At 41.1% G+C, this 21,913-nt stretch overlaps 3 protein-coding genes and 1 non-coding gene across 5 annotated transcripts in view; all 4 read left to right on the forward strand.

Moving 5' to 3' along the window:
• ppp1r37 (protein phosphatase 1, regulatory subunit 37) overlaps positions 1-6,545 on the forward strand; it is a 40,878-nt gene extending 34,333 nt beyond the window's left edge. Inside the window, exons 9-13 of the mRNA XM_054596847.1 lie at positions 952-1,093; positions 1,195-1,361; positions 2,055-3,885; positions 4,004-4,089; positions 4,481-6,545. Of these exons, the coding sequence (XP_054452822.1) occupies positions 952-1,093; positions 1,195-1,361; positions 2,055-3,885; positions 4,004-4,080 (2,217 nt within the window). The 3' untranslated portion in view covers positions 4,081-4,089; positions 4,481-6,545. The remainder of the gene's footprint in view (positions 1-951; positions 1,094-1,194; positions 1,362-2,054; positions 3,886-4,003; positions 4,090-4,480) is intronic.
• A 4,604-nt stretch (positions 6,546-11,149) lies between these two features.
• On the forward strand, positions 11,150-15,819 carry LOC129095419 (proton-coupled zinc antiporter SLC30A1). Its single transcript, XM_054603848.1, is given in 7 exon segments — positions 11,150-11,190; positions 11,192-11,202; positions 12,187-12,768; positions 13,531-13,848; positions 14,162-14,436; positions 14,611-14,798; positions 15,350-15,819. Coding segments are annotated over 7 exon segments (1,725 nt in total). The 3' UTR covers positions 15,660-15,819.
• A 1,301-nt stretch (positions 15,820-17,120) lies between these two features.
• Positions 17,121-17,207, forward strand: trnastop-uca (transfer RNA opal suppressor (anticodon UCA)). Its single transcript has one exon. It is a non-coding gene; the product is annotated as a tRNA-Sec (tRNA).
• An 830-nt stretch (positions 17,208-18,037) lies between these two features.
• Positions 18,038-21,440, forward strand: mrpl28 (mitochondrial ribosomal protein L28). Of its 2 annotated transcripts, none has more exons than XM_054601509.1 (6): positions 18,038-18,169; positions 18,976-19,285; positions 20,074-20,226; positions 20,311-20,445; positions 20,606-20,692; positions 20,983-21,440. In XM_054601509.1, exons 2-6 carry the CDS (start codon positions 19,001-19,003, stop codon positions 21,076-21,078), a joined length of 756 nt encoding a protein of 251 aa, XP_054457484.1. In that variant the 5' UTR covers positions 18,038-18,169; positions 18,976-19,000; the 3' UTR covers positions 21,079-21,440. The 2 variants fall into 2 exon arrangements, with proteins under 2 accessions (XP_054457484.1, XP_054457476.1); XM_054601501.1 differs by having other exon boundaries at positions 18,044-18,169; positions 20,603-20,692.
• Positions 21,441-21,913: the final 473 nt, after the last annotated feature.

The following is a 21,913-nucleotide window of genomic DNA, read 5'->3' on the forward strand; positions in this document are numbered from 1 at the left end:
TAAAATGTATTTAACCTCTCACATGTTGTTGTGCATGAACAATTATGACACAGCAGTCCTGTTATTTTTAGAAACACATGATGGTTGTGCTTTTGGATTATAAATACTGCATTTTTCTTCCAAGAAATCAGTTTGATAGTGAGGCTTGTGAGATGATGCAGGACACACAAAAGTGGCCTTAAAGCCTTATTCCTTCTGATAAAGAACATCCCGTGACTATCTAATTCTAATTCATAACTACAGAGATAACCACATTGTACTTGGTCTCCACATTGCAATGAGTTGGTGAAGTTTGGTATGTAAAAATAATAAGTTTCAAGAGAAGAGGCCTGTAAATTGTCAATATAATAGAGAGATGGAGATTCTTACATAGTAAAAAAGAGCATGTTATAGACCTCAAACTGCTCTGGCACTTATTGGAGTTTAAAGCAACAGGAGACAATTGAAAGGAGTTTAAAGCGTCGGACATACTACATATGTGTTCTGCAGACAGCTGCAAACCTGTACAAGTCACATATACGCGGACCAGGCTCCATTCTTTCTTAAACTGAGGGTCTGCGTTGGCCTGGCATTCCACGCATGCGCATTTCCTGATTCACACTCAATTCCACATGATGGTGGTGTCGTTTTCATTGTTTGCCAGGAATTTAACGCTGAAAGTATGAATTGGCCTTTATTAATTCACTGATTAAGTAATTGACTGTGGTCTGGCAGGAATAATCTATTGCAATAATGTCAAAATGGAAGCACCGAAAAATCCCAATTACAGAATTTAAATATAAAGTATTTGACATAAACAGTAATGTACATTCTAGGTATTTAACACATGATATTAGCATAATCCCAGTTAATCATTTCATTTATCTAGTATAATCATGACTCCCTTGACAAACGCCTGCTGTAAAAACGTACCTTCATTCTACCATTCTGTTTTTTCTCTGCCCCCCTCAGCCATGCACCCAGAGTCTGGAGACTCTTAATCTCGGCCATAACTCTGTGGGTAATGAAGGGGTCCATAAGCTGAAGGACGGACTGATTGGCAACCGCTCTGTGCTCAGACTGGGCCTCGCTTCCACCAAACTGTCCTGCGAAGGTGGGAATTAGTGCCCGTCAGTTTTTGTGAAGGTTTTTCTGCTGACTTGCTTTCTTTTATGACTTGTTTTTTCTTGTTTCTTCTTTTTATCTGTGCTATAGGAGCTGTGGCTGTGGCTGAATTCATTGCCGAGAGCCCCAGACTGCTGCGTCTAGACCTTCGAGAGAATGAGATCAAAACAGGTGGACTGATGGCCCTGTCACTCGCCTTAAAAGTCAACACCTCTCTGCTGCGTCTCGACCTTGACCGGGAGCCCAAAAAAGAAACTGTGAGCATGCGGCCAAGGCTTGGGAAGGGGTTAGAGGAGAGGAACTGAAGGGAGGGATAATGCATATGGTTTTTTTTGGTACCCTACATTAGGTGTTTGCATAAGTATGCATCTTATTCCTCTGTGACATAGTTTTATATTGTTGCACTGGGGGAAAGATATGAATCCTTTTAATAGGGGGATATTTGTCTTTAGCAACATACAGATATAGACAATAAACAAAATCTTGATGTACTAATTCATTCATTCAGCCCAGTTCACATCAGTTTCAGTGATTTGTTAACCCCAATACACAATCTTGCAAATACTCAATGGTGCACCAAAAGAAAAGTTGAAACGAATCCCCATAAAATGTACAATTAACTCCCGTTTGAGTAATGACTTTGAACTTCAGAATAATTCTAGCCTTAACCTTCTTTTATGATTTTGTCTGGACATTTTATGCCTTTATTAAATATTTGACAGGGGAGAGATGACAGGAAATAAGGGGAGAGAGATGGAGAGTGACAATAAAGGTCTCCTTAGGCCAAAAGCCACCAGAACACTCCCAGCTATAGCTTTTTAAAGAGAACTGTGTTTTTAAAAAAAGACAGTATTACTAACTAAAACTGCAGCCTGAAGGGTTGCTTTTTTATTATGATATTCTTGTGGTTTCCTGTTTCATGTCTGAGTCATATTTTTCATGTTTTTCAGGTGAAGAGCTTCATTGAGACCCAGCGCGACCTGCTGGCTGAGATCCAGAATGGCTGCAAGCGGAACTTCATCCTGGCTAAAGAAAAGGAGGAAACAGAGCAGAAGACGAGGCAGTCGGCCTCCATGGCTGAAATAGCCACAGAGGATGGGACCAGAGAAGAAGAGGAAGAAGAACCATTAAAAGAGGAGAGAGGGGACAAAGAGAGTACAGCGGGAGAAGAAAAGGGTGAAACAACAGGGAATGAAGGACAGTCTAGCAGCCAGGCAGGAGATGGCACTCAGACGAGCATTCCTCAAATGATCCTGGAGTCGGACTCAGACACTGAAGATGAGGATGAGGAGTTGGTAACAAAGTCATCTTCCTCGTCAAACTCCTCCTCTCGGTTAAACCAGACTAATCCTCAAACCCATACAGCGGTTGCACAGCCCCTTCTCAGTGCCTCAAGTGCGTCCTCACCTCCGTCTGCCTCACCTGCTGGCGGGCCAAGTGTCATATCCGGCATCACCGTCACAGAATCAACAGTTCCTCCAGGCACCCCTCCATCTCCTGGTCGCTGTATATCTGTCTCTAGTCCAGGGAGGGGTCACAAGATCTTCATGGTAACTCGGGTGGAGAGCCCCCCTGAGCAGCAGCAGAAGCAGCAGCAGCAGCAGCAGCAGAAGCAGCAGCAGCAGAAGCAGAAGCAGAAGCAGCAGCAGCAGCAGCAGAAGCAGCTACAAATCCAGACGGGTGTACCTGCAGCTCCCAGCCATGGTAAAGAGGCCGCAAAGAAGCCTGTAGACGAGAACACACCCCCGACACAGCAGACGCAGACACCGCCCTCATCTCAAACAGAATCACAAACACAACCGACACAAGACGACGTGAAGGAGAGCTCACCTGCTCCGTCAACAGACTGTAAACTCACAGAGCAGAATCCTTTAGCACACTTAGAGTCTGCATTAAATACGACACCAGAGCCACAGTCTACAAGTCAACCCACAGAGGATGTGACCGCTAGCACTTTAGACCCAGAAGTGACGGATACAAGTCAACAAGCACCAGCCCTGCCTTCAGATTCCTCGTCAGTGCAGGCTGCAGCATTTCAGCTCACTGAGGAGGTAGTACAGAGCATTAAAAGCCCCCAAATTGAGCACACTTGTGTAGAAGAAAAGAATGAAGGCGAGGAGGAGGAGGAAGGTGACGTAGAAGATGAGAGGCAGGTGTGCACAGAAGGCGCTAATAAACTGTTAGGTGAACTGAGTCAAACCCAGACTTGTATCCCCGCGGTACAAATGCAGCAGCAGCCGTTACCATCTGCCCCTGAAAACCTGCAGGATAAGCTAGCATCTGAATCAGAGGAGATTCAGTCGCTGAACCAAACAGAGGAGGAAGAAGAGGAAACACTTCTACAGGAAGAGCAGGAAGCACCAGCCGACGTGTCGGAAAATGAAAAACACAGTTTAACAGAGAAAGAGGACAGCCAGCTAACCCAAGAGGAACCATGTCCAAAGCAGCAAACAGAGGCAGATGAGCAGGCAGTAGAGCCTGTTCTCTCTGTCCAGACTGATAAACAGGAGCCATCTGTCACTCAAGGTGGTGCTCGGGAGATAAATCCTCGAGCAGAGGAAGCCTCAAAGAGTCCAGAACCTGCCACAACAGAGTCTGATTCCCCGGTCAAAGACGAGGATTCACCCGATGAGAGCTCTGCAGACGAGGACGAGTGTTTTGCCGAGGCTCCGGAGGAGGAGATTGTTGGTTCAGCTCTACCCAACGGCCTGAAGCCTGAGTTCTCCCTCCATCTTCTCGATGCGGAAAGCCCCAAGCCAGGCAGCTGTGTGATGGAGCACGGTGAGTCGCTGTAATCACTGATCTCTGCTGTTTTTTTAGATTAAAAAAAGTCCCATGTACAGTTGGTTTTAGGTTTTAAAATCCTGTTTGGTATGTGTGTTATGTGTCACTTGTGTAGTGAGTGTCAGCTGTGGACAAGACCTGGAGGAGCTGCTGCTAGAAGCCAGTTTGGAGACGGGGAGAGATGCACCATGAGGATGTGAGGTAAACATTTATCTAAACCTATGTACAATACATCAAATGAAATCACAAGTTAACATGGATTCATCATCTTACTATTGGCGACTGCAAAGTTTCCATGAAACACAGACTTCAACTTCTTCAAAATCTCTTTTAGGGACGTCATAGTAGGTCTGAATACAAAATGTCATCAAATAAAACCTCATTTCAACAATAAAAACTACTTATTCCCTCTTATAATAAAACAGTATTGTCTTTCCTTAAAGAATACTGTAATTGCTTCAGACTACACAGTGTGCACACAGTGAGCAAAGTGGTTTCATTGATAATTAGGTCTGCCATTATTTAGTTGGGTTTTACAAATGTTCTGTGCTTCATTCATGAAGGATTTATCACCTCTCTTCTGCTTCAACAGGGACAGTGAGGACAAGAGAAAACAGCACTCACTTTGTCTGGCTCTACTACGTGACTGGTTGCCCTACAATGTTTTTGTTTCTTTGACATTATCACCAACACAACTTTTCCTTAAAGGACAGAAGACCTGGTGTGACAGTTGAAGCTCCCTGAAAATATAAGCAAATTATGGAAAGACAATAGGACCAAATCAACTCCTGGAGCGCTGCTGTGACAAATAAGGAACCCTCTACATCCACAATACACTAACCACTGAAAAACAAGTACATATGCACATTATAAGGAAGGGGGGGGGAGAGAGAAATAAATAAAATCACCATGTTATCACTACATTTGTTTAATCTGCAATCTTTACACACGAGCATCCTGCTGCAAGTGAGAAAGAAGAGAGCCTGGGGATAAAACACTAACCAAAGACAGAACACAGACATTTCCCTCTTGATGCTCTCTTGTGTAGGTTTCCACTGTAGTTGGGGTAAATATCTAGCAATTTAAGTTTATTTTTCTTTTTTTCTTCATAAGATACATACACAAAGACATAACGGTGATAATAAGCAAAAGCGGGTTGATGACAGTCTCAAGACAAAATAACGGTGACGGACCCTGCTGAGCGGACCTGCTGGCTTTAAACACTAGTTCTGGAGGTGGAAGTGGGTCACTGTCAAATGCTTTTATATCTGAGGAAGCTGAAGATGTTAACGTGTCTGTTTAAATGTCAATGGTTTATGTCTGTGTCCCAACTCCCGACCAATTTTCCCTTTCGGGGAAAAAAAAAAAAAAAAAAAAAAAAGAAGCTCTTAAGGGACCTCTGCCAAAGTGACCTCCCTCTTTGTCCGTTTTCTCCTCCTCTGCTCACTTTGGCCCCTCAGGAATCAGCGTCCCCCTCCGGTCGGTCTCCTCAGATCTGATGATGAGGAGGAGCTGTAACTGTCTCTCCTTTTGCCTTTCAAACGCTTTTTAGAAAGTGACAGTCAGTACTTCTGCTCTGAACTTCTGAGAATGTCGGAAAGCAAGATGTCTGCTTTTGGTTGAGTTATTTACATCTTTTTAGTCCTTGATTCTCTTCAACTTTCAGACACTGTTATTGCTTTGTTCGACCATCATTGTTGTGTTAAACTCTTTCAAGAAAAGCAGCTCGGTCTCTGTTGTCATCTCTCCTCTCCCTCTTCCTGTCTTCCACTGGTAGTTTGTGCCATCACCGCTCAAACCCATCATTCATGTTGCCTTCAAAACTCACCACTTCAGATTTGGTCCTTTCTTTGTTTGGGCTGCTTTGAGAAATTAGTTATTTTCTATTTATTTTATAGCTTTATAAGCCTTTGCTGGTCCATTTTCCCATTTTTCTTCTTCATCCTCATTTTATCTTTTCTTTTCCATTTTGGGGGTTTCGTTTAAAGATTAACCCCATTTTGATGTATATTTGACATTCAAACTAGAGCAAATATTTTGTTTTGTTTTTTGGTGCGAGGAGGGCAGAGTAATCTGTGTTGGAAGGAAAGGTGAATATGATTGGATGGTTGACTATGGCAGCAGTCGGGGTGAAGTAATACAAGCAAACACAAGGGAGCAGCACATTTATCAGTTCTAATCAAAGTCCCGGTTGTTTTTAACACGACTCTGTTGGGGGAAGCTGTGGCCATAAGGGGGCGCTCGGGGCCGTGTTGTTCACCCACAATGGACACAGAAGCAAAGGATGCCACACTGCAGGAGAAGTCTGCCCTCAAAACCAACTCCTGTCTTGAATTTTCCAGAGCAAGAACTTAAGCAAGCAACTTTACATGAAATGTCAACTTCATGTATGTTCGTAAAGAGAACTGCTCTGAATCATTTCCTGAAACAGGTACAGGCAGGTGTATTGTTTGTTTGTTTTTTCTTGAAAGGAGCAGCATTCAACCTTCCTGCTCCTCTCCACCCAACAGATAGTTTGCCCCCACTGTTTGTTAAGCTTTAATTTTTAGAAATTTTTAATAATAATTTGTTAACTTAATTGAAATGTGCTGGTAATCACAAAGATATGTATGGCGAAATTTGTTCCTCTCAAATAAATGCATGTAAAGACTAAATGATATGACTGAATGTTTCAATGTCTAAACTCTTGCCAGTGGAAAAATGTGAGCAGTTCAAGTTTGTCTGGGATTTTTTAATACAGCTGGTGACTCTTCAAAATATATTCTCTAAAAACACTACTAGTTATTTGATGCACTATTAAAATGTGCAGTCAATTTAAAGGTGGGTTTTTATTTTCCCTTTGTGGTTAATACCAAAAACAATTACATCTGCTGTGATTCAGAAGGATGTTTGAAACTTTTCACAGGTGCTGTCTGTAGTGTAGTTTGTGTTTATGGCACTAACAAACAACCTTCCCACTGTAACCTGTGGACAGAAAACTCAAAATCATCATCATTTACTGACATTCCCCCAATGTTTGCTTTGGTTTATTGTGATAATTTTCAGGCCTTTTGAAGATTATACAAATAAAATCAAGACCAAGAGCCGACTGCTATGCAAGCAGCTCTGTGAGGTTCTACTCATTTCATTTCACGTCATATCAGACGGATGAGATGGAAACAATTCAGGATTAAAATAGTGCACATTATTCTTGTACAGAATTTTTCATTAATTATTTTTCATAGATCTTTCCATATTAGTTTCAAGTTGAATGAAACCGGAACTTTAGGAAAATCAAGTTTCCAGGTCGAAATTGCAACTTTGACTTTGAATACATTTGCTAAGTTTCCTATCTTATCCCATGTTGTATTGTTCATGTATCTGTTGTTGCACGCTACATCTGTTGAAAAATCATTTCTGTAAACAAAAAATATATTTGATGACTCATCTTGAACTCTGGGTCTTTACATTCATGTATTCAATCAATTGTTATTTGGGGTGATCAGATGAACCTGGCCATCATATATAACCACACTAATCGTAAGCATTTATGATGGAAAAAACTTGTTAATTAGCAAACATTGTGTCAATAAGCAACCTGCACTTTCCCCAAAAGTTTACATGATGTTGTGCGAAGCACCTCATTTTTGTTTGCATAACCGATGCAACTTTTCTTTGTCCCTGGCCTCTTGGAGGCAAAAATTAAAAAGAAGGATAACAGACATGTCTCCACAGCAGATAAAGACTTCCTGAAGCACCACTGCATTGCCTTGTAGACAGTTGAGTAGTTTCTTTGCAAAATACTGGTGTAGCCAGCAGGCACATTTCACCCTAATTTACATAAAGTTTAAAAAATTTGAACTTTTGAACCTCCCTTTTTCATTTTGCTGGTTAGTCCTACGTTTCTGGGAAAGAGATTTGCCCATGTTAAATAAACAAATGTACTTAATTAAGCACAGTGACAGACTTTAATGAGTTAAATGTTTGATGTAACATAGTAATAATAAGCACTCAACAAAGTACAACTAAGACTGAAGGGAATTTCATAGTCATGGAATTCCCTTCAACAGTTGTTTTGATATTTCAGTCTGGAGCAAAGTGGTGTACTAACCGACAAAGCCATTGGGCCACGCTATAAGCATGAATGAAAAGAAATACATGTGAAATGTTAAAAATCAACATCTCTTTCCAAAAGGAAGATTGACATGATAAAAAATGAAATAACATGCTTCTGCAACCCAAAAAGTATGTTCTTTTTTCAGAAGTTCCTCTAATCTTTTGTATTTCGAAATAATTTGGTATATATATATTTTTTTATGTCTTTAAAGCTTTTCAAAAAATATTCCATCAAAACAAAGTAAAGCACCCACTCCTTTATGTCTCCTGGAGTGAGGGTGTGTAGTGATGGCGGGGGTCAAGCACGGGGTGGGTTCTCTGCTCTGTATGTGAGGAATTCCTGCCTGCACTAATCCACTCCCACCCAGTAATGCTTTGATAATACAGAGGGTTGTGAGACTTTATTTTATACCCAGAAAGTAAAGGCCTCCCTTTATAGTTTGAATATTGGATGTGTGTATGGATCAACAGTTATTGTGAGCATATACAAGCATGTTGTGCAATCCTACAGTCATGTTTTAAGCTCTGACAAAACATCCATACAGCAACCAGAAGTGTCTGTTTCACATCAAAGGGAGTGGAGTCAATGCCTAGAAAGGTTGTGACGAATGGCGATAAAGGTCTGGGTTCTTGAACCCGATAGGGGAGCACTGCAGTGTTTCTGCGAGGAATCTGGGTGTGACCCTGGACGACCAACTGTCGTTCTCAGCAAACATTGCATCGGTCACACGCTCCTGCAGATTCCTCCTCTACAACATCAGGAGGATTCTCCCCTTCCTCACTGAGGAGACGGCGCAGGTGCTCATCCAGGCTCTGGTCATCTCCCGCCTGGACTACTGCAACTCACTACTTGCCGGAGCCCCGGCGTCGGCCATCAGACCTCTGGAGCTTGTCCAGAAAGCTGCAGCTCGTCTGGTGTTCAATCGCCCCAAGTTCTCTCACACAACTTCCCTTCTCCGTTCTCTACACTGGCTCCCTGTAAGAGCTCGCATCCAGTTTAAGACTGGTGCTAGCCTACAGGGCAGTGAAAGGAACAGCTCCTTCCTATCTCCAGGCCTTGGTCAAGCCCTACACCCCTGCCCGACCACTTCGCTCTGCTGCCTCGGGGCGATTGGTTGCCCCGTCGCTCAGAGGTCCCTGCGGCCGATCCACCCGGTCACAGCTTTTTTCTGTCCTGGCCCCTCAGTGGTGGAATGAACTCCCCACTGACGTCAGGACAGCAGAGTCGCTGCCCATCTTTCGGCGCAGGCTGAAAACTCACTTCTTCAAGAAGTACTACCCTGAGCCTTCCACTTAGCACTTCATATTAGTTTGTTGCACTTATTGTATTCGTATTAGTTTGTTTCTGCACTGTACTTTTGCTCTGGTTTATGCTCTTAGATGCTTGTTTAAGAAAGGAGATGCACTTATGACTTCTGGTGACTAGTAGTTCTCTTGAATACCTATGTTGAATACACTTATTGTAAGTCGCTTTGGATAAAAGCGTCTGCTAAATGACTAATGTAATGTAATGTAATGTTTCGGTTTCATTGCATCTATGGGGTGCCTGTAAAATAATGGTTAAAATAAAACATTTCCTGATTCTCTGTTGGCCTCTTGTTCCTGTTCAGAGATTGTCAGAGAAACTCCTCAGGCACTGTCTCTCTCAATATGAAACATGTGGTTGAGCGCCTCAGGGTGAACTTGGGAAGTTGTCCTTCTGTGAAAATGTTTTTGTTAGATCCAGAGAGAGTTCAATTACATCAGTCTGTGGGTAAGAACAAGCTGAACTTGATTTGATACTGATGTTTGCATGTTCTCAGCAGGGAGTCAAACTGGACAACAACTTTCATAAGTTTTCATATTGAGTCATAGCAGCTTTAAAGAAATCCTCCAAAGGTAAAGGAGCGAGCAGAGCTTCCTAACTAAAACCCAGTATTTGTGGGTGCTAAAGGTTTAGCCAAGCCGCCAGATTTGTGGTCTCTTTCTCTCTCTCTGTAAGGGGACAGTGGCAAGTGATCAAATGCTTCCTCGCTGGGTCTTTCCTTGGGTTTATCCATGCCTCAGGAATGTGCTGGCATGCTTGTAGAACAGTAGGGATTTATCCGTGGTGTCAGACCCTATCTGGCCTGTTGATCCACAGTCCAGTGGACTGCAACAGACCCGTGCACACTGGAACACAAGAGCAGGGGCTGATAGGAATGATGGGAATGATGCATGATCTGTGGGGTTATGAGTGCTGAGATACCATGTCTGAGAGCATTATCAATATGAATCTTACGAACTCTTGGCGGGGATGTAAATAAATGCATTATCACTCTCGTATACACGCTATTGCATAAGATTCTCCTTTAAGCAGCTTGTAAGAGAGACTATAACTTGTAGTTTAAATTTGGCAAGTTCCACAATTTTAATCTTTTAATTTAATCTTTCAAATCTAACAATAAACAAATGCTGGCCTCAACTGTTCTCTCAGGTTCGTCCCCTTTTTTAGACTAGGGCTGGGGTGACCACCAGTACTCTTAAAGTGAGTACTTCATTTGATGCATTTTTTTTTCTCCTTCATTCTGTCCGTAAAATGCCACCCCTACCTCCACTTCTATTTTTATCAGGTGCCACAGGTATGAAGTCCTAGTATAGCAATACTTTCAAACGTTTTGGAACTGCCAGCTCTGTCAAATACACCGCGCTCGACTTTACCATCTAAGGACTGTATGGGTAACTGCTAGTGGGGAAAGAAACAAAATACATTAAATCAAACGCTTGCAGTGATTGCCTGTGAACTACGCCATACACATTTTTTATTACTAAAAGTTTTTAAAAGTTTGCTACAACTTAGATTATTTCGGTATCTTAAAGGTAGTCTGTACCAATTCCCAGCCCTAACTGCCACTTTCCTGGGGCCTAGTGCTAGACTGCCTGTTACCTTCATTTCAACATCAAGGCAGTCTTTTTTTCAGACATGACCTTATGATCCGGTTATATAATCCCGACAATACAATGGGGATTTAATTAGTGCAATTTAACTTCACTGGATCTGCTCAGAGAGTGTGAGAAAGCTGGGTGGGCTCTGTGATCGTCCACTGAACGTATATTTTCTCCCACCAAGGAGCTGAGGAGGGAATGCAAACAGGGATGATTCAGGAGAGGACGATGCCCTCCACCCATCCCCTCCTCCCCAGCTCACATGACTGTGATTAGAGCAGAGGAGGAGTGTAGTGGGACAGAGAGGGAGAGATGGTGAGCACAATGAATGACATTATGTTGGAGTTCGGCGCACAGATCGCATCCAAGAACTCAACTTGTCTTTGATTGCTGGCTGAGGGTCGTCCACTTTTCTGGGGTAATTAAACTTTATATCAAAAACAAATAAAGTGTACAATTGTTGCATTTGTCTTAAATTTTGATTCCCAAGTTATGCTTAAGCAAATTGTTCGTTTTGTGTTAAATGTACACGCTTGTTTGTAACTTAGTCGTGGAAGAAATGCTCAGATTTTTTGTAGTAAAAGTAGTAAAACCACAGTTTGGAAATACTCATTACACATAAAAGTCCAAGTTCCAAAAGTAAAAGTACTCATCATACAGAATGGCCAATTTCAGAACAATGTATTATATTTCTTGATTATACTTACTGATGCATTCATGTGTACATACTTTAATGTTTTAGCTGGTAAAGGTGGGGTTCATTTGAACCACTTTATATACTGCTGGGAACTTGTGCGTTACTCCACGGATCGATATTGTTTTATCTCCACCTGTAATAAAACATCGTCATTTATTTGTTGATTATGTCTTGCATTATTAATCTCAATCTGCTATCAAATCACTGTTGTGTTAGTACAATAGTTGCATCTGCAATGATGGACTATTAGTATAAAGTTTCAGGAAATGGAAAGTAAAGTGCCTGACATTGTACCGGAGTGAAGAACTCCGTCATGCTGCAGCACGCTGGGTTAATTCATTTTGACTGAATATTGAATGCAGTGATGGAAAGTAACAATGGTTCTAGAATAGAGAGCAAAAAATAATGCAAATTGATTTACATCAATTCTTTGACAATAATTAGCATAATGTAGGGCATGCAAGGTGGTGGTTGTAGGAACAAGTGTGTGTGTGTGTGTGTGTGTGTGTGTGTGTGTGTGTGTGTGTGTGTGTGTGTGTGTGTGTGTGTGTGTATGTGTGTTTTTGAGTATAAATATTCTAGTGTGCGCTTTACACTCTCAGTTGCAGGTATGAGGGTGCTACACTGGTGCATGCTGGGAGTGACCATCCTGCTGCTGGTCTGTGAGGTCACCATCAGTCAGCTGTGCAACTCCCTCATCATGTTAGTGGACGGTTTCCACACACTCTTCATCCTCTTTCGCATGTCTCTTCCTCCTCCTCAAACGGCGAGCATAAAAAAAACGCTGCTCTCCTCTTTGGATTCCTCCGCATCTCCTCCACATGCATCCTCCTCCTCTGCAGTACTTCCCTCCATCCTGCCTGCAGAGTCGTCCATTGAATCTCCACCTGATGGGCCTCTGGACTGTGGCGTGTCCTACACCAGCAGCAGGATTCAGCCTGTGGGGGCTTTCATTTCGGCTCTCCTCCTGACCTCTCTGTGTCTCTCTTACTTCATTGAAATCATCAGCTTTTCCCTTGAGCCTCACCCAGTGCAGCGCCCCCTGCTGCTTGTGGTGGTGGGAGCTGTCAGTCTGCTTCATAAGGCGCTGGTGGTCTGGCTGAACTGGGATCAGCTGCAAAAGGAGAGGGCCGAAACCAGCAGGCAGACAAAAAGCGAATCTCACCTTGAAGTGAACCACAAAGGTAGCATTACCTACAGGTGACATGGTCACTTTGAAAGCTTATGCCCATATTTAAAGTACAAAAAAACGTGGCAGTAATTCGTAATAAGACATATTCATTTAGGCTGTAATTAATAGTTTTATTGAAGGTCAATTAATCACTTTCAAATACTTTGTACTAAGCCATCAATAAAAACGTTTGGGTTGCTAGGTTGGGGTCTGTGTTGCCCCCCACCCAGTGTTCAGTTTTGATGCTAATCTAAGTAAATGGGAATTCTAGCTGAAGCTTCACATTAACCATGCAGACATGAGGGCGGTATTGATCCTCAGGGGATTTTTACAACTGAAATCTTGATGTGAAATACAGGTCCAGCTGGTTCAAAATGAAATGTGTAGTTGCTCAATGTGTGATTACCACACTTTTAACTGTACTTAAGGATTTTAAAGTCCAATCTTGTGTAAGACACATTACTGCTATTCTGGTGTGTGAAATGCATTCATTTTGGAGAATGTGGAATTTGTGTCTGCTCAAAATGATGCATGAGATGTGTTATAATACCACTGCAGAGCCCCTCTCTCATGTCATGTGAAAGCACATACTTATTACTTATGTAATGGCATTATGTAATAATCTCTTACCACAGAAGAATTAGTGTGCCTGTCCAGGTGATGATATTGCACAGAAAGATTTTACTTTGAAGTAGCTGCCAAGTGTATATTCAGCTGTAAGCAACATCACACAGTGTCCATGTTTGTTTTTCATTCCTCTGTTCGACTCCCACAGTCTTGTCTGCAGAGGAAACCAAAGGCCAGGCTGAGCCGGGGCGAGTCCTGGATGACATTAGCAACCTCCAGTCTGCCGTGGACAACTCACTCCACAATGGGGCGCTTATTCTCTGCAACCCGGGAACCTCCAGCGTCCCAGACACTGACTCTCAAACTGCCCAACAACAGCCAGTCCACCTGCATGCAGCAGCTCAGCAGGACAGCAGGGACTGTGAGGCAGCCAGCGGTGTTGCAGATTTTAAGGTTGGCAAGTGTGCGAGTCGTTCAGAAGACATCGCAGAGATTTCCAAAGACAACACCTGCATTGGACATCTTGGTAAGAGAGTTTAGCTCCTTGGACTGTCACCTTTATCCCCTTAGTGTCTTGTAGAAAAGAAAAAAATAGCATGTGAATTCAATGCACATATTTAAATATTAGTTTTTTATATGTGACCTAAACAGATTGCCAATTTGTTATGGTTGAGCTGGGTTTTTGCAGGTGAAATAACATTTTTTAAATGAAACTAATATTCACTTTCTTTAATCAACGTTATATTAATGTTTTTTAAAAAATAAAAAATAAATAGCTTAAGTAGAAAGTTTTGTTTTACATATCTGAAGATCATAATTTACGTTTTCTCCCCTTTCAGACAGTCATAATGCATCTAATACCAACTTCTACAAGTCATCACATCACATTGAGAGGACTTTACCAAGGAGCCAATGGCCAGTCAGTCTCCTGTCCTTTGTCCTGGTCATGCAGGGCCTTTGTACCTCTCTGCTGGCTCTGATCAACAGCCTGGTGATGCTGCTGATCGACCCACAGTTCCTAAACAGCTCTGCAACCTGTGGCCTGCTGGTTTACCTGGATCCTGTTATCTCTCTGCTGGCTGTGATTATGCTGATTGCCACGGCTGCACCGCAGGTCGGTGTGTTTATGTCAGGCCTTTTAGTTTAAATGTTGCCTTTAAGCATTTAGCTTAAGGTCTTAAGAAGAACAAATAAAGAGTTAAACCCACTAATAACAATAATACATACATGCTGCAGCCGTATCCAAACCTGCACTGACTGCCGTTTTTTCACCGGTAAATCTCTCCAGGTGCACAGGTATGGACTTCTGCTGCTACAGGCCACACCTCCACACATCTGTGCATCTGATCTTGGACGAAGGATCACCAGTGTCCCTGGAGTGCAGGCTGTGCACAACCTCCACATCTGGCAGTTAACTGAATCGTTCATGGTGGCCTCTGTCCATGTACACTGCCATGATGGGTTTCCAATACACAGGTGAAGTGGTAAAGTCTTTTGACTTTTGTACCTAGGGGGCTCTAACAATCCATGGCCATTGAGAAATGATCAATTCTGATTGGCTGAAAGGTATGGATCAATTTTGTGTAACTGTACAGTATAACTGGACACCTTTAATATGCGTTTGCCATTCTAAATGAATGTGCCAGTATTAAACTGTAGGTAAAGACAGCACCAGTGGAGCTTAACAATGGCTAAGCTCAAAGAGAAAGGGATATCTGAAGTAAGTATTGGTTAAAAAAATGGATTATATAGTTTGATTAGATGCAAATTCAAGTCTGGGATGAGACAGACCAAATCCATCCATTACTGAATCCATATCCTCTTATCCTGTGCATCTGTGCATCATCACAGTGGGGTGGAGGCCAACCCAGCTCACATTGGACGACAGATGTGGTTCACCCTAATCATAGTCACATTCATTATTTTAGATTCAAGGGGCTGTAACTGGTTGGTGATCATAAATATGTTTTTGTCCAGATTAAAAACTCTATATTTTATTAATTCTGAATCTTTTTACACATGTCCAGGTGTGCTGATCTGATGTGGGGGGTCACTAAGGTGCTGCAGAGTGTTGGAGTGAGCTGCTGCACCGTCCAACCAGAGTTTGCCTCCCGCTCTGGGTCGTCTGCAGGCAGTGAGGGGGACGCCTCACCCGTCATCCACAGAGAGGACCCCTCCCTGCCTCCTCTTCTGACCTGCAGCCTTGCCTGTGAGAAGGCCTGCGCTGGTAATATGGGCTGCTCTCCCTTAGAGGACGAGACCAGCCTGCTGGCACCACCTGCTGTGGAAACAAAGGAAGAGCCTCAGACACTGGTCATCGAGAACACCTTCCTCTGACTGAAGTGAATGCACTGGAGGGAATAAATGAATGAATGAAATGGCAAATGAACAGATTTGAACATGTAATCTTTCTTAAAACACTGCTCATACATTACATGTAAGTTTTATGTTGTGTTAGTTTTATAAAATGAACATGGTGCTGCAATATCAAGTGAGGCCCTTCCTCTTGTGATGCTTCATTTGTACCCCGAACCTTTGTATTCTCTAACATGTACGTATAAAGAAATAATACGAAAGTGTGTCTCTTTTCATTTTAAGATCATGTGCAATTTATCAACCAAAGACAGCAGAAGAACAAATGCATTTAATATACTGCTGTAGACATTATGAGTATCCACTTTATTGCAAAGATCATGTGCAATTTATCAACCAAAGACAGCAGAAGAACAAATGCATTTAATATACTGCTGTAGACATTATGAGTATCCACTTTAATACCAAATAAAACTTAACACTATACACCCAGTGGTGGTAAGTGACAAAGTACATTTACCCAAATAATGTACTTGATGAACTTGAACTTTACCTCTACTCCACCACATAAAACGCATCTGTTGTACCGTTTTAATTCACATTTATTTAACAGCTATAATTACTATCTACCTTACAGTTTACGATTTAACATATAAAACAAAACGTTTATATACTATGGTGTACTACATAACTATATCTATAGTCTATAGATGAAGTATGAGGCAGGATAATTAAAATTAGCTCCACTTCAACCAACTACAACGTTGATGTATCACTTACATATTAATACATCACTGATAATGACCCAAGCATGTGTGGGGGCCACTCTGCACAATAAGTACTCTTAATACTTTAAATACATTTTTACTTAAACTATCATTTATTTGCTCACCTGTATTGGAGTACTTTTATTTTTATTATTTGAATTCCCCTTACAAAAGTCACGAATAAAATGAGGAAATAAGACAAGTGAAATGATGTGCACCTGAAGGATTGGATCTGGGTGGAAGGTAATGAAGTGAGTATGTGGCAGTGTGAGCAGCAAATACAGTTGTTGTGGCAAAAAATGTGAGGCTGAAAGAGTTAATCAGATCACACAGAGGAGTTCTTCACTAGCTGCCGGAACATATATATATGCAGCCATTATTCGTGTCATCAGTTACACCTGTGCCTTTCTTCGAATTGTATTTATTTTTGTTTTTAATTGTAATCCTCTATATTTCCATGTGGCTCCACCTTTTTTATTTTCAGGCAACCAATCCCAATGCGCCTACTTTGAATAGGCCCACACAGACCAGACTACTTTTCCCTTTTCTGTGTCTTTATTTGATATGAATGCGCTTCAGGACATACAGTACGGGATGGTACTTTGAGTAGGAGCGCTCTGTGATCAAAGCAAGCTGACAGTCATTGACGTGACACCGTCAGTGAACATACTCTCCCTAACAGAAGGTATATTTACGCTTGCTTGTCCTTGTTAAAGATGCCCGGATGAGCCTCGGTGGTCCGGGGTGCAGGCTTCAAACCTGTAGCTGCTTAGCGGCAGAGTGGTTCAATTCCACCTTTCGGGCGATTGCATGCTTCCTGAAAATGAAACATTGTATGAACGAGTTTCTGTTGCGTTCACGGTGCTGGTTTAATAAGATTTACCTAAACTTAACTTAATACTGACCTCCAGTACAGTCGTGTTTTATTTTAACTTTTAACAACGTTATAATATCCGACCTTAACAACCTACTTTTGAAGCACTGCACTAAAAAAAATCGCATTTGTTTAAAGGGAAAACGTCACATGTTGTATTCGCTATTTTTATTCATTGAAGTATTAAATAATGTACATTATAGCAAACTTTGCTTGGGTATTCGCATTTACACATTGCACTTTTACCTAATATATGTCTGTATTTATAAGATTTTTTTTGTTATTGTGGATTTTTGTTATTGTGATTTTTTTCTTACTTACTTATTTAAAATACTTGTTTGTTTTTTCTACTATGTCTCTTGTTTGCACTATATCTATGCTGCTGTAATCCTGTAAATTTCCCCGCTGCGGGACTAATAAAGGATTAATTTATTGCATGATTTATCTAAAAGCTAACGTTACTTATATTTTAAACACAAAACTCATAGTCATGTGAAATGTGCGCAATATGTATTTTAAGAGAATATTTATTTAATTGTGCTGTTTTGTTAATCAGAAACATAGCAGTCACGAAAATGAAAAAAAGTAAGATGAATGATTTCCTGTCTCTGTAGGTAAATAATAAAAAGGTTATAACCGTGGAAGCGGAAATTACGCTGATTCTACATCCGCTTTGACAGTATGTGTAAACCAATCATCTGCGAGTATTTCCTATCCACCATCCAATCACGTTCCTCCCCTGAGTGGGTGGGTCGATCAATGCGGAAGTGTTTCTGTGCAGCGGAGGACGCGGGTGGTGTGTGCGTGATGTCCTTGCCTTCTGAATTTTTGGCTAACCTGGATTGAAAACTCACTTCTTTCCCTTTTGGAGGTCACTGTTTTATTAATACCAGGTAAGAAAGACTTTAAAGCGTGTTCACGACGTTGTGTTAGACTCATGGAGGCTGATGTTTTAATGTTTAACTGTGTCGTTGCCCTGTGCGTTAGAAACGTTATGGAAGTGGTTCACTTGTGCTTTGTGAGTTTCTTTGAATTTATGTTTTTAAATAAAAAAAAGTCCAAGCAACCAGAGGTCAAAGTATTTGGTTGTATTTGTCCTAAATCTAGCCCCTTCTTGTGGCCCTGTGTCAAAATCTAGTAGTAAAACCTTAAGTATTTCCATATGATATATTGCTGGTGTCTCAAACATGTGTATGTAATCAAATGATCATCATCAGACCGACACACAGCAAACCTCCTGCAGTGAAGTAGAAACACTGGTTGATTAATTTTTACAGTTTGTTGACGTTTTATAGGCTAAACTGTCAATCAAAGTAGAAATATACAGTCCATCTATAACTACTAATACAATCTAAGTATTATCATTAATAAGAGACCTAGAGTTCATTACTTCGTCTAAGTAGGGAACAAAATATTCAGTGTGTCCTAAATGACACTAAAAATGTCAGAAAACCCTTAACTTCTTGCTTGATAAATGAGGAAAACATCTTATTATTGAAATTGAAATGGATTATTTTCTTTAACTAAATCCCAAATCTGTATTGTATGAAATAATCTGTGCCACTTTATAAATGGAAGTTCAACACACAAAGTTTCCATGTGGACTGGAGTTATAATTCTGTGTTTTGAACTACTGATTTCTTTATTGATTTCCTACAGCAACTGAGTAGAAATGTTTCATCCTTGATCTGTCTTTCAGATTTGACTTGAAGAGACAGTCCGTTATGCCTTTGCATAAATACTCCTCCAAAATCTGGGACGTCCTGAAACTGAAGCAGGGCATCTACGCTCGCCTCCCCAAACACTACCTTAAGTCCCTCGAACAGAAAGAGCCGAGCCCCGTCCACTGGAAGCCTTTGGGAGTCCAGTACCGAGCCAACCCAACAACGGGGCAGAAGGAACGGGTACAGGATGTCCCGATACCAATCTACTACCCTCCTCAGTCCCAGGACGGCCTGTGGGGAGGAGAGGGCTGGATATCAGGCTTCAGATACGCCAATAATGACAAAGTGAGTTTCTAGGAAAAGGATTGTCTGTCTTTAGTTCTACTAGTGCCTTGAAATGACATTTTTATACCATAATGCACACAGTATAAACTTCCAGCTACTGTAGATTAGCATCCAGTTAAGGCTTTGTTAGCATATTAGCATGTGACTGTCCACTCGTTGTCCACTTCCTTCTCATCTTGTTAACCTTTCAATAAACCAGAAATTTTCATACAATTCTAGTTTTGTTTTAGTGGGAATTCAAACCAACTATTATAAAGCAGCAACAGGGTTATGCTCATTAATGAGCAAATGTTAAATGCTATCACCTTTTGTAAGGGAACAATATTATAACAATACTTAAGTTGTTTGTTTTTTGAAGAAATGTCCTCAGTACTTTTGAGAATATGTTATAATAACATTTTAATGTCTTAGATTTTTTGTATCTAATAAGAATTTATCCATAAAAGACATACACAATATACATACAAGGTATATTAAGTTTTCACTTTCTCTTTTTTAAATTGGACTAAATGGGATTGTTAAGTGGACACACTCAACAGCACTGTAACAGATATCACTATAAGTACAGCATTATAAGTTGTGTGTTCACACAATCCAGCTGCCATGAATGTAAATATGAAGGATAAATAAATAAAAAAGATTGCATGTTCAAAATATTTATTGAAATGTACAAACATGTGACACTAAAGTGCAGAAGACAAAATAATTTATTGTCCTGTACCTATAGTCCTGCACAATATTTTTGTTGACACATGTAGCTCTCAACATCATAACTCTTGTCTCTGTAGATGTCAAATCGTCTGAAGAAGACCTGGAAACCACAGCTGTTCAAGAGAGAGTTGTACAGCGAGATCCTCGATCACAAGTTCACCATCACAGTCACACCTCGCACTCTGAACCTCATCGATGCTGCATTTGGATTCGACTTCTATATCCTCAGGGTAAGGGAGCGCTAAGTCTGTGTAACAAATTTACATTTTCCCATCTGGCTTTTTATGTGACTGTAATTATCCAACTTCTGTCAGACACCAAAGGAAGACCTGAACTCCAAGTTGGGGATGGACCTGAAGAGGGCCATGTTGCTCCGCCTGGCTCGCAGAAACACAGAGCTTTACCCCTCCGACCCCGTCAAGGCAGAGAAGGTCTACAACAAATACAAGGTAGGTGGGATGTGTTCAAGTCCACTGAGTGATCCTAAATGTATTGGGAATGGAGTGATTAAAACTAACCTGGATGTTTACCAGCTGCTGTACAAGAGAAGGAGTTGTGATTAAGAAACAAGTGAAGTTTTTCTTTTTTTGGTTCCTTCTGTCAAAGCAGCAGTTTGAGATCCCAGAGGAGGAGGCAGAGTGGTTGGGTCTGAGTCTGGAGGAAGCCGTGGAGAAACAGAGGCAGCTGGAGCACAAGGTAATAAAGTCCTCAAACACAACTGCCTGAAGCTCACCTCATTCAGTACTTGTTTCAGCTGCTTTACCTCACAACAGAAATGCTTAAGAAATTATCCTAAATATCTTCTATTTTTGATCAGTAAGATGTGACAAATCAGAGAAATTGATTTGACATCTCTATCCCCCCCTTTACAAAATAACAGACCCCTGAAAGATGCGAAAAGAGTGTTGATTTGTTATGATAAATCTGTACACAGTCTATAAATGTGTCTGTCCTAACTCCGTTTTGTTCACCCTCTTGTCTCTCAGGAGCCGGAGCCTCTGTTTAAGGCCTGTGTGGAGGAGCTGGTGGAGCAGTTGCATGTCCAAAAACTCTCTGAGCCACACCTCATAGAGAAAAAGTGATGAACCGAACCGTCTGAGTGGGACAGAGGAATCTTTTCAGACTGAAAAAATAAGTAGGTTGAGCTGTCAGGCTTCTCCAATTGATGGTGGGAGTTACAAAGTTCCTAAACTTTTTCACCCGGGGTAGACATCCTGCAGTTCAGCTTGTATTTTACATCTGAGGGCGACTCAAAGGTGGAAAAGACACAAACGGGGAAGTCATGTTGGAGTAATGCTTATTTATTTCCCCTTACATTTAAGATCCAAGACATTTTAGGAATTACGAGAAGAGCCTCCGTTTATGTAAATACTCCATGACCCGTTGTGATATCAGGCCCTTGTACAGGATATCCTAAAAATAAAAGATTCCCTTTTTTCTTAAACCTTGTTTCTGCTTATCTGTTCTCCAATAATTATGAAATCAGTTCCATAACTATTTAATTTACTGCATGATGGTTAGATGACTTCTGTCTTGTAAGTTACAGAAATGGTGTGATTTTTTTTTTGGGGGGGGGCTAATAAGCTTATTTTGCTTGCTTGATAAATGTTATCCATGCAGCACAAAGTTATGGTGTTTTATAGTTCTTTATAGATAAAATAAGAATATTTACACACAAAACCTTTGAACACTTAAAAAGATATGATGCTTTGCTGAGAAACCAAACTACCCACAAGTGTATAAAATGGTTAAAATAACCACACATTAACACTAAAATGCTGTTTAACCAGCAATAGTAATCACATAATATTATATGTGGTATTATTACTGTATTTTTATTGACTCTTAAATTGTGGTATTGGTACTTTTCATCAACTCTGCAAATTAGTGTATTTGCAAACCAGTTTAATTAAGTTG

The sequence above is a fragment of the Anoplopoma fimbria genome, chromosome 1 (assembly GCF_027596085.1).
Source record: "Anoplopoma fimbria isolate UVic2021 breed Golden Eagle Sablefish chromosome 1, Afim_UVic_2022, whole genome shotgun sequence".
In the NCBI taxonomy this organism is placed as follows: Eukaryota; Metazoa; Chordata; class Actinopteri; order Perciformes; family Anoplopomatidae; genus Anoplopoma; species Anoplopoma fimbria.

What these genes read in the sequence shown, in the direction of transcription:
- mrpl28 (XM_054601501.1), top strand. Translation starts at nt 19,001, where the DNA reads ATGCCTTTGCATAAATACTCCTCCAAAATCTGGGACGTCCTGAAACTG. An exon ending in GATACGCCAATAATGACAAA is followed by an intron (nt 19,286 to 20,073) that starts GTGAGTTTCTAG and finishes TTGTCTCTGTAG; the next exon opens with ATGTCAAATCGTCTGAAGAA. An exon ending in AGAGGCAGCTGGAGCACAAG is followed by an intron (nt 20,693 to 20,982) that starts GTAATAAAGTCC and finishes CTTGTCTCTCAG; the next exon opens with GAGCCGGAGCCTCTGTTTAA.